This window comes from Physella acuta, unplaced genomic scaffold, assembly GCF_028476545.2.
Source record: "Physella acuta isolate Inbredline_101_S28 unplaced genomic scaffold, ASM2847654v3 ptg000290l, whole genome shotgun sequence".
Lineage (NCBI taxonomy): Eukaryota > Metazoa > Mollusca > Gastropoda > Physidae > Physella > Physella acuta.
The window spans coordinates 524,813-536,771 of NW_026731809.1; the positions used below are offsets into that span (position 1 = coordinate 524,813).

The following is an 11,959-nucleotide window of genomic DNA, read 5'->3' on the forward strand; positions in this document are numbered from 1 at the left end:
AAAAACTGTCTAAAAGTGTTTGGTGTAATTATGTAAGAAATACATTTTAGATATGTCCCCAACAATTTTTAGAACTGTATTCATACAGGCAAGATTTTGTATTTTATATAACTTTAAAAGAATATATACATTGTTTCTAGCTATTAAAAAGTATATTTTAACTAAACTTGAAAATGTACAAAATTGATAGGTGATGTCTTAAATTTTGTGCCTATTTCAGAATTGGGTAAAAGTAAAAGAAAGCTGCATGCAGATGTATAACTATGATTTATCAGAACTAACCAATGGTAAAATATACATTTTTAGTGACTTTAAAAAAAATTAACCCTACAATGTTCACTGTATTTATAAAAAGAATACTGCAAAATGAAAATGTGTGTATCTAACTAATAAATTGATAGCATTAAAACATAATTTAATGGAATTGTTGCCATTTGCATTAGAAAAGCTGAAATGTTCAGTCAAATTTAACAAAGAGCCAGATATGAACAGCACAGGGTGGTCAAAAAAGCATTTGAATGCCAAAACTATGCACCATTTAGCATGATAAACAGGCTTATAGGACTGAATATTCCAAAAGTAATAGATTATATTTTGATTTTATAGATTACACCATTTCTCTTTTTTAACACTTAAATGTAATGCATCATTCATTGTATTCGCCCATATATGACATACACTAACATTAGTAAGAGATTATTTTAGCTTTGAACATTTGGAAATATGTTCAGCCATTGTAAGTAGGTATTTATGCTCATTTTAAATGCAAAAAGTAAAAAAATTGAAGGATGGCATTTTCAAATTAATTACAGAATTAAAAGTAGAAGATTTAGGACTTCACATTTCAATATTTTAAAAACTTTATAAGCAGTATTAAGACACAAAGCTATAAGTCAATGGAAAGGCAAGATCACCTGTGAAATTAAACAAGTTTTGTCACATAGGTAGAGCCTTCACTTCATGAAAACTGAGACAGTAAAAGTTGTTAAAAATGGAAGCAAAACAATAAACACAAGCTATTGAATTTATACCAGAACTAAAATACCTCATTAAGTAGTAATGTTCAATTATGAAAGAACTAACAGCATACTTTTACTATTGAAAAAAAAACACTAGATACTTTAAAACAAAATTATTTTTTAAATTATCTAGAGCATCAAAAATGATTAATTAAAAAAATAAGGATTAGTAGGTGAAATAATGTTTATAAAATAACATTTTTTAATAATTTACACTTTATGCACCTTAACCCATTTCATTTACTAATGAAATGGAGATTCATTATTATGGCACAAAAATGCAAAAATTTCTTAAGTATAATACATTTATATTTACTTAACCCTGTAAATTAAGTAAAACTATTAGAGATACAATAAAACTAAATAGATAAAAGAACCAATGACACTCTAAAATGTTATAAAAAATGATGTAGTTTTAAAAATTCCTGTTCCTATTGCCACTTTAGTAGTTAAGTTCCTATCTAGCAAATTGTTTCTTCACGTCTAAACTGCATAAGCAGATAAGTTGCCTTAGAGAAATAAAAATAAAAATGTTAGTTATAAAAAAAATTGTATAATTTTAAAGCTGTAAGAAAGAGAAAGATAGTTACAAAATAGCATACTTGTGTATTTTCTATTAGTGATGCAGTTCAAGTAAGAAAAAACTGGTTTCTTCAACTACAAGTATAATCTACAAATCAATTACTACAAAGTTTCTCCACTAATAATACCACCTTGAAAGATGGAGCACTTAATTATGCAAAACTTGATTGGGAGAGGAGTGTTTTTTAAAAAAATTCTACATATTTACAAATGAGGCAGGAAAACTTATTAAAAAGTTATTATAAAACTTTAAAAACTAGCTTTTAAAATCTCCAATAGATCTAGCACTAGTTTAACATAAAATGAAGGTTCATTTTTATTCTCCCACTACAATATATATTTATAAAATAAAGCATTTTAGAGAATTGGTGGGGGGATAGGTTAAAGAATTTTTTTTTGGAATCAGAGGTCATCACACTCATACTTTACTATTGGTAAAATATTGAGAACACAAATAGTCTTCTTGCATTGTGCACACTGTGTACATGTAACAGTTTCAGTTGAACATTAACAAAATGCTGAAGTAATCTTATGTTTTTTAAATGAAGTCATTCAAGTTTTCTATCACAGGCACATATGTGAATTGTTTGAATTTTTTTTTTTTATATTTAACAGGACAGCAGTAGCAGAAGGGTACATTTTGGCTTAAGGTGATTCTTGTAAATTTATGTTATATATCTATTTTGAGAATTAAAGCTCCTAACAGATTTTCAGCTAAAAACAATTAGCAGTGGTTTTAAACATTTTCATACTGACTCTATGTTTAAAACTGTCAACAATCTGGAAAGGCTGATAGGAATAACATTTCAAAGAATGTGACTACACTTTTTTAAATGATAGTACTGTAGTAACGACTATGTTCATCCAAGATTCATTTGCTAGCATTTTCAAGATTTTTTTTTAGTACAGAAAACTGATCAGAAAAATAGGCTAAAAGTTGCAAATAAGTAAATCTATTAAATTCAGAGTCTAAAATTATGTTATTGACCTTTTCAAATGAATATTTTAAGTGACAAAATATACAAATGTTTTTCCAAAAATGAGTGTTATATTCTCTGTGATAAATGCTCAGAAATGTTTCTTATGACCAGATTTGGTGTTTTTTTTCTCAAGCTTTCAGCCTCTGGGCATTCTTTTTGTAATTATGAATTTGAGGGGCAATGATTTTTATTGTAATATTTTCCTTAATAAATAAATCAGAAAAATATTTGAATAAATTACTGTATGTTAATTTACACATAAAACTAGTAAATAGAAAACTGTGGTAATAGTGCACACAAAAAATCCCAACCCTTAATAGTCTATAATGACTTTCCAAGAAGTTAGACATTGAAAAAAAATATTTGGGAGCACTGGAACTCTTTTAATGTTTATACTTCTACAGGTTAACACATTGAACATAAATGTGTAGGCACTCAAATTGAAGTCCAACATGCAAAGCTAAAAAAAATGCAATAAAAACAATTTTTCTGTTTCACATAAAATTTAATTTTTAAATATTTTATTATGTATATCCAAAAATGAGAAGAAAAGAATCTACTTGCATGGAAAAACTTTCTTCTCTCTTTTAAATTTTTAACTGACAGCAATTAACTATAAAATCAGTAATCCTGAAAGCCCTCTAATTCTGACTTAATTATGATAAGTTTTAAAAAGAATCACTGGTATATTTGTTTAAAAACAGTTTCAAAAACTAAAATCTAGAATTCCTAGATCCAAATTTTTGGTGTTATTGAATACTCTCGACCTCTCCAGCAACATTTTTTCTGTTAGGATCTGCCTGAACAGTAAAACCCAGAATGCTGACATCTAATTTTTGCATCTTTTGTTTCTTTTTTCGATTCTTGCCCTTGCCAGAGTTTGCTTCATTTCCTTCATTTGCTGCACTGGTGGTGGCATTTACACTCCCTCGCATTTGATTGTGAGGATTAATTGCTGGTGCTGGGCCCCAAATGCTATCCTGTTTTTATTGATGAGAGAAAAAAACAATGTTCAGAACGGTTAAAAAAAATTTTTTTACTTAAAAGAGAATGGATAGTGTGATTTAGACATCACTAAACTGTTTAATTGTTATCAATCTACTACAAGTACTGCAAGATGTCTATAAAGAAAGATATTTTGACAAACAAATTTAACTAACTTTAGCTTAATATTTAAAATAAGGAAAAATTTAAAGCGATGTAGTATATATGCTCATGTGTTTTTAATATTATACTTTTAATAACTATTTCAACTGCACCATTTTAGCTCACTTTTCTTTAGGAAAAATGTAAATTAAAATTCAATGGATTATCTTAAAGAAACAAATGCACTAAACTCAACTAAAATATTTTAGGAATAGTGTATAAAGTACTTTTAACACTACTTTTACCTCTTCTTGTTGTTTCTCAATACGAACTTGATTTCGTATGCGATTCCTTCTTTCTAGAAACTGTTTGGCAAATTCTTTAGAATCTTTTGTTTCACCAAGATAAGTATTGATATAATCTCGCACCTGTAGAAAAAAATAATTTCAGAGTGAATATTTTAAATCAATAAAATCAATAAATTAAACAAAAGCTGACAATATTCTTAAATATTTCTTACCTCATCTGGACTATCCACATCTACAATGAAAGACACAAATGTGGGCTCTGTAAAAAAAAAAAAAGCAAAAAACATTACATTTATAAAATGCAAATAAGGATCCATGTTTAAACTGTTACCATCAAGTGTTTTATTACAAATATTTCTATTATACTTTACAAAGGGAAGTATAGCATACTTGTCGGTTCATTATTTGTAAGGAAATTAAATGTATATAATAAACAATAGAAAATAACTGACCATCTATGCGAGCAGAGAATTGTGAGACACGCTCAGTAACCCACAGAGTAAAATCGTCTTGCTGCCTGTTTTGAAAGAGCTTTTGAACACTTTCCTAAAGCAAGTAAAGGTAAATTAGTTTTTTTAAATTTGTTTTTATTCAATTGTGTATAAATAAAGTTAATATGAAATTAACAAATTCTCAACCAGATAAAATAAAATGTGTATTAATACCTCCTCTTTTTTCTGCTTTGATCCAGGTGCTTTTGCCTTAAAGACTTTAGTTGTGCTTGCAACTGTTCCCTTTTTAGCTTGTTGAGCTTGAGGTTTTAATGCTGGAAACTCTCCACTAAACAAAAGAAAATCACAATTCTCAATCAAATAAAGATAAAATACATGAATGTGTCTTAATATTTAAATTCTCATTTAATGATAAAATGGAAGGTATCACTGATACAAAAAATGCATGTAGTTCACTTAGAGCTACTTAAAACAGGAAATAGAATATAAATCAATGTTTATTCACCTCTCTTTGACAATAGGTTTTTTGACTGATGGTATGGCTACTGAATCCCAAAAACCGGCATTGCTGGAAGTACTATTCCACACTTGGTTGCTATTACCCCAGGTTCCTCCTGATGTTGTTCCAGTCCATGTGGATGCACTGGCCAAGGAAAGCTGTCAAAAAATTAGTTAAATAATAGTATGATTAAATTATATATATTTAAAGATGCTTTACAATATTTGATAAAATAATTTGAAAAGAAAATCACAATGGCAAGATTGATTTTTCATCACAACTGTGTTAGCAACTTGAAAAGATAAACTAAATCCTGCTTGTTTATGATGAATAAGTAGGTAAATGCACAGCAAATTTGAATAATAATTAAAAATTTTAATAAGGCCTTACTTTAGCAGTATATGTTTGAGTATTAGGTTTTTCTTTCTGAGACTTTTTAGCATTTTCTGCTTCTTGTTGTTGAATGTCTAACAAAGATAAACCTTTATTTGGAAGCCCCTGACATCTGAAACAAAACAAAGTTTTGTCCCATAAGTTGCTCATTAATTAAAATAGAATTTAAGAAAATTGTCTTATAGGCCAAATTTTTAGCTGATTTGAAGTGCTTGTTCAATGGACAAGGATGTGAAAAGAAGATGATGAAAGAAATGTAAATTAGTACCAGTCTCACAGCACTTTGTGCAGCTTTAATGTTATGTAAGGAAGCACTTACATCAGTATTGAGTTTTTATAGCAATTATCTTAAATGAAACAAGCTTCTGTAATTCTTAAAAAAAAAAGTATTTTTAATTGTAAGGTAGCCTACTTACGCATGTGTTGCCCATGACTTCTGGGCATGTTGTTGGTGAATTAAATTAGCTTGTTCTTGCATTCGTTGCATCTGTTGTAGCTGCTGTGAATTTTTAAAAGAATATTCTTTTCTTACAAAACACTTGTTAATCTCAGGATAATTTTAATAAGCTTTTACCATTTTAGACCATAATTCTTTTCCACATTTTTTTCTCTGTTGTAAAACATTGTCAAATAATAAAATAATTTTTTTTTAAAACTATGCATCACTATCATGGATATTTTGCATGAACTATGATAAACAATCAAAGACATTTTCACATATTAAAAAAATGTTAACATAATAATCTGAGTGTACAGCCAGTGTAGCAACATATAATAACCAGTGGCAAAAGTTAAAGAGAGCTACCAGGTGAAATGTAAAAAGTATCAAATAGTGAAATTCACCTCTCTTTGTCTTTCCTGTTCCTTCCTCGCCTCTTCTTCCTGGATTTCTGTTAAGGATTTGGACTGACTGGGGGAAGCTTGTACACTATGTTGTTGAGCTGCCCAGTTTGTTGAGGGGGGAAGCTAAAAATATGGGAAAAAATTAAGTATTTTAAAGACTTTTTATTCCTGCAAACTTTAAAGCCAAAATCACAAAAGTAACTAACTTTGTTTAATATAAATTATATCTCACCTGAATATTGGCCAGCTGTTCTCTCTGTGCTTGCTGTAAGCGCCTTAAAGATTCCTGTTGCCTTGCCATTTCAAGATGCTTAAAAAATGTATCTTTAATTTATATATGATCAGAACATTCTCTGTAATCATTATTAATACTATTGTGACATACAATTAACATGATTTTGTCAAAAAATGAGGCTTTGTTTCTGCAGCAAGTATAAATTGTAAATAAATAAATTTGATTTTAAAACCCTAAATCTTTTTAAACACTACGTATCTTAATTTAAATACCTGTTTCTTATGTGCTTCTTGTCTTTCTCTTTCAACAGCTTCTCTTCTTTCCTCCTCTTCTTGTTTCTGTAGTTCCATCTGTTGAAGCTCCTGTTGTCTCCTAAACTCCCTCTCAAGTTGAATTTCTTGTTGTCTTAACAATTCTTCCTCTTCTAGCTTTCTCCTGGATTGGAAAAAAAAAAATCAATTCTAGCTGAAGATTTTTTCATGTTAGATTGAGTGTATAATGTTATACAATAAGGTTGTAACATCAACAAGAAAAATTATTTTAAAGTAAAAATATAGTGCTAAATGGACAAGGGGCAAAAGCAAATGACAAGTCAGATTTGAATGGTAGACAATAAGCAATAAATAGGCTGATAATGCTGACAGTTTGTATAACAAAGTTAAAGAAGTTCCATGAAATCCAATTAACTTTCTTACCTTAATTCTTCTTGTTGTCTCTTAATTTCCTCCTGGCTGCGCTTTTCATCCTCTTTTCTTCGTTTTTCTTCCTGTTTCTTTAGCTCTTTTTCTCTCTTTCTTTCTTCTTCTTGTTGTTTTTTGGCTATTTCCTGTCTTCTTTTTTCTTCTTCCAACTGTTCTTGTTGCTGTCTCTCAATTTCAAGACGTATTCTCTCTTCTTCCAAACGCCTTGCTTCTTCAATTTTCTGTTGATGCATTTCCAAGTACTAAAATTATCCTTCTTTATTTCATTACAAATAATAAATTTCATCTATTTAAATGTATATTCGTTTTACCTGTATTTCAAGCTGTTTTTGTTTTTCCAGTTCTATTTTCTCCATTTTCATTAATTCTCTTTGCCTTTCTATTTCTTCTTGCTGTCTTCTTAACTCTTCTTGTCTCTTTTCTAATTCTTCCTCACGAATTCTTTCTTCTTCTTTTAATCTCTCTTCTTCTCTTTCCTAATTGAATAAGCATATGTAAATTCAAATAAGAAAGAAAGTTGGTGAAGCCTATTTTTTTTAAATCAGCTAAATACTTGTTTCAACAATGAAAAGAAAATTATTATCAGAAACAAGTGTTGATAAATAAGATATTCTAATGTGGGAAAATTTTCGCTTTAGTAATAAAAATGATTAAAACTGTGTCAAATTGCCTGATGAATACCTAACACTGAAATAATAAAGCCATACCCTTTTGAGCTTTTCTATCTGAGCCCTGTAAGCTGGTGATACTGTTCCACTATTGTTGTCAACATCCCAAAGTGATGTTGGTTGTGTTACTGGTTGAGTAGCTGGAAGTGACCACATACCTATTGTCAAATGATAAGAATAATGAAGAATTTAATCCTGCTTCTGAACCATAAAATCACTTAAAATTGAAACAATGTAAACTTTTATTAACAATATACCTGGAATAAGAGGTTGCATAGCTCCTCCCCACATGGGTACATCTCCACCACTATTTGCTGTGGTTATAGTGTTAGGTTGCGACTGTTGAAAGACTGATGGGTTACCTTCAACTGATCTATAACAATCACAAAAATGTACTGATGAAACAATTACATACAACTAGTTAACTTACAACAATCAAATAATCATTAGAATTAAATGTAAAAAGCACTCCAATAACTTTAATGTATCCAAACATTAATTATCATGTTATGATGCATTAATTTCAACTCAACAATGAAATATGTTTCACACTTGATTAAAATTATTGAGGACAAAACAAATATGGGCAAAAGTTCACCAAAAATGTGTATTAAATTCATCTACATTTTGAAAAAAACATGAATAAATGTCAAGCATTCTGTATTAACAATGCACTGACTGTGTTGAAGATCTTTGGTGTTCTTGTTGTTGAAGGATCAACTGCTGCTGTTGCAATTGCTGTAAAAACAAAGGGTTGGCCTGCATCATCAACTGCAGTGAAATTTGTTGTTGTTGCTGCTCTGGTGGGAGAGCTTTAAAGTTTTCTTGTAACTGCCATTGTCTGAGAAAGAAAAAAAACATTTTCATACCAAAAAATGCTTTGAACAAAACAGGAACAATTAACTATTTAATTAAGATTATTTGATGTTACATGTATAGAAATACACTTTTTAAGAGTAAGGAGAAAAAAAGCTATTTTTGTTTAGAAGTTAGTAAACTGAATAAGATGTCACCACCAAAAAGATTTAAGAATGATTCCACTACGCTCATCTTGAGTCAAGTCACACAAAATGGGGTGATGTATAAGCTTTCAAGAATGTAGGTGATGTAGGGGCACATGTATATGTGAGCCATAAGAGTGAATGGGATGGGAAACTTGCCACAAAGATAAGATCAAACTTTTATTAGTAATTGAAGGGCTCAGTGGAAAAAGTACCTAAGTGTATTTTGAGAGTTTTGAGAAAAATGAGTGCAAAGTTTTTAAATTGAAGCTAAAATACCAAAACAGCTGATGCAAAGTATTCGAATTAAGCTACTTGGACTATGTTTCCATGGCCCAAATTTACAGGGATGGTTTAGGGGAGGTAAACAAATAATATACCGGTCTTAACTCATTTTTGAAAAAATGTAACGTAAGTACTTTTTCCACTGAGCCCTTCAATTTATAAGATAAAAATTAGTTAAAATATTTAAAAATTTCTTACCTTAAGTATGACTGTTTTAAATATTCTTGCTGTATTAACATTTGTTGAATAATTGCAGGGTCGTGAACACCTGATAATGGTGGACCTATTATTGGGGCTGCCATTGGGGAGATAAGTGATGGCATTGTGAGGGGTGGCGTGGATGATAAACTAACTTCTGGCTGGATGTTACTGGTCTGGTGACAGAAAAATGTTTAATTCCTTTAAAGATAAGTTAGGCACTTTATTGAGGATGTGAAAAAAATCAATACAATAAACTAAGTTCTAGTTCTCTATTTCATTTAATGAGTAATTAAATGATTTAAGATAATTCTTATTCTAACCCCGTCTTAAACTGTTAATTATTCAGTACTTACAATTAATGGTGGCAAAGGTGGCCCAGGGAGGAATGGAACTCTTCCATACCTTTTGATAAGCTCTCCTGTAATGCAATTTTTTTTAAAATCTCTTGAAGGGGAATGGGGAGTGAATACAAAAAATTGTGCACTTACAATTTTAAGGGATTATATAAAAATTTGATTAACTATTTTACGCCACATATTGGACTGATATTGCCAGATGCCATATAGGGCCTTCTAAAGTTTTGTGTATTAAACAATTTATAATCAACTAATAAAAAATCAGTAGTTTGACATACCAAGCTGTTTATAAGTATCATCACATCCTCGCTTGACAACTAAACTCATAGTGAAATAACCAGCACTGAACCACTGTGACATTTCTTCATTACTGAATGGACCTAGAAAAATATAATTTTATTTGGCTATTAGCTATTCCAACCTTTAAAAAATCATTTAAGTTTGATTAAATGTGAAATTTTCAAATATTATCAGATAAACGAATCACTAATTTTACATTTGTACACAAACCTTGTACTTCCCCTTGTGGATCTTTATAAAACCACTTATTGGCATCTTCATGTGAAAGAGGTAAAGCTGACTGTGTTACATCAATGCTTCTAGCTCTTCTATCCTAAAATTTAAAAAAAGAATTCTTTATTGAAATAAAGTTTCATTTAACAAAACAGCTTGTTGAAATGCATGCCACAGAGCAAGAGACTCTAAAATCAAATGAATTTTAAAAAATGATGCATTTACACTTACAGCATCTGCTGTCATTTCTGCAACTAAACTCTGTAAAGATTTTTCCATATGCAATATTTCCTGATCAGCATGTCTAAACTGTGTTTCTTGTTCAGATGACTGACTAGAAGTCTGTGGTTGTGATGTGGGGACTGATGTGTTTGTATACTGACCAGGGGGAGCGCGGGTTCCATTTATGTCTTCTTTGTTAGGGAAAGCAAATCCTGAATCTCCATCACCTAGCAAGTAGCATTAAAAATAAGAATTACTTTTATTATATAGAATTCTCCCTTAAATACAAATGTGTAATTAGTATGCAGTTTTAACCAACTAACCAACCTTTGTTTGAATGACTGCTGCCAATGGACACAGGAGGAGCTTCAAATGATTCTGTATTGTCTTTAGAAGTTAAGGACTGTGGCCTAGAGATTTCTACAGGATTATTAGCATCTCCTGTCCCATTACGAGCAGCTGGAGGAACATATACAGATTTATTTTTAACTAATGTTGAACCTTTATCAGTGATATTTGTCTGTGGTGGGTCATTACTGTCTGTGGTTTCCTCTTGTGATCGGGATGTAGATTTCTTCTGAGGAATAGTACCAATATATAGTAAACTTGCTTGTTTTGTTTATAATAATAAAAGTAAACTTATTTCAGTTCTCCCCTAGTCTTACCATTCTATTTTCTTCAGTATTGGAATCACTTCTTCTTAGATCAGCAACTTGCTTGCCCTGTACAAAGACATTAATATCTGAGACACACTTTACAAAAACAAGTGACTAAAAGCTCTAGACTTATTTTCAAGAAATTGAAATTGCTAAGATTTTAGTTTAACTCACTTCTTTAGTGGATACAAAAGCTCCACTGGAATCAAAAGTTCCAGGATCATCTCCAACATCATCTTCTACCCACTCTGGGACTTCACCTGAAAAAAATTAGTTACATATAAATATTAACTTTTCAGTAACAACACTCTTAAAAGCATTGCAGTTTTACAATAAATAAGTAATCAAATTTTTAAAAGTTGTATTTATTTTTAAAAATTTACAAAACCAGTTAGGGTGTCCAGATTTATATATTTCCATGAACTGGTTATTTTACCTTCATTTTCATAATTATCATTTATCCTGTGTGGCCCTCTGTGGTCTTGTTCAAAAGTTCGATGAGGAAGTGGTTGTCTTCTGTCACCGTCAAACCCGCTATTATCTCTCTGAGGATCTCGCCAATTAGTGGAACGTGTTGAAGGACCTAATAATATATAATCACATAGCTAACACAAATCCAAACTAAGTTATACATCAAATAAAAACAGACTGCATATATAAAGAAAGTTAATCATTCAATTCAATTATAGATTGAGAAAATTAACAAGTATTAACAATTAGCTGTCTATTAACTGCCACAGCTTACCCCATCTAGTATTATCACGATTATTTCTCCACCCCACTCCCCCAGTCTCCTCTTCATCTTCTTCTTCATTCCTTTTATCTCTCCAATTATCACTGGTAGACCGAGTGAACTCACGCTTAGTTACACCTGCCTCATCATAACCTCTAGAATAACTCCGCTCAAATTTTCTGTTGCTGTAAATTATTACAATGGTTTGGAAATGTATTATATTTAA

General features: G+C 30.3%; 1 protein-coding gene across 5 annotated transcripts in view; it reads right to left on the minus strand.

The window, feature by feature from the left end:
• The window catches only part of LOC131939709 (GRB10-interacting GYF protein 2), a 25,416-nt gene continuing 13,457 nt past the window's right edge, over positions 1 to 11,959 (minus strand). For 2 of the 5 annotated variants that reach the window (XM_059298172.1, XM_059298174.1), the window contains exons 6-31: positions 11,746 to 11,918; positions 11,437 to 11,583; positions 11,175 to 11,260; positions 11,010 to 11,066; positions 10,672 to 10,921; positions 10,354 to 10,571; positions 10,120 to 10,222; positions 9,888 to 9,989; positions 9,607 to 9,671; positions 9,251 to 9,426; positions 8,446 to 8,607; positions 8,024 to 8,139; positions 7,806 to 7,924; positions 7,410 to 7,574; positions 7,093 to 7,319; positions 6,670 to 6,832; positions 6,395 to 6,472; positions 6,163 to 6,285; positions 5,736 to 5,818; positions 5,317 to 5,431; positions 4,933 to 5,084; positions 4,641 to 4,755; positions 4,428 to 4,521; positions 4,188 to 4,234; positions 3,973 to 4,095; positions 1 to 3,561 (exon numbers count right to left, since the gene is read on the minus strand). In XM_059298172.1, the coding sequence (XP_059154155.1) occupies positions 3,331 to 3,561; positions 3,973 to 4,095; positions 4,188 to 4,234; positions 4,428 to 4,521; positions 4,641 to 4,755; positions 4,933 to 5,084; positions 5,317 to 5,431; positions 5,736 to 5,818; positions 6,163 to 6,285; positions 6,395 to 6,472; positions 6,670 to 6,832; positions 7,093 to 7,319; positions 7,410 to 7,574; positions 7,806 to 7,924; positions 8,024 to 8,139; positions 8,446 to 8,607; positions 9,251 to 9,426; positions 9,607 to 9,671; positions 9,888 to 9,989; positions 10,120 to 10,222; positions 10,354 to 10,571; positions 10,672 to 10,921; positions 11,010 to 11,066; positions 11,175 to 11,260; positions 11,437 to 11,583; positions 11,746 to 11,918 (3,490 nt within the window). In that variant the 3' untranslated portion in view covers positions 1 to 3,330. The remainder of the gene's footprint in view (positions 3,562 to 3,972; positions 4,096 to 4,187; positions 4,235 to 4,427; positions 4,522 to 4,640; positions 4,756 to 4,932; positions 5,085 to 5,316; positions 5,432 to 5,735; positions 5,819 to 6,162; positions 6,286 to 6,394; positions 6,473 to 6,669; positions 6,833 to 7,092; positions 7,320 to 7,409; positions 7,575 to 7,805; positions 7,925 to 8,023; positions 8,140 to 8,445; positions 8,608 to 9,250; positions 9,427 to 9,606; positions 9,672 to 9,887; positions 9,990 to 10,119; positions 10,223 to 10,353; positions 10,572 to 10,671; positions 10,922 to 11,009; positions 11,067 to 11,174; positions 11,261 to 11,436; positions 11,584 to 11,745; positions 11,919 to 11,959) is intronic. The other 3 variants (XM_059298177.1, XM_059298173.1, XM_059298175.1) reach the window with 3 other exon arrangements.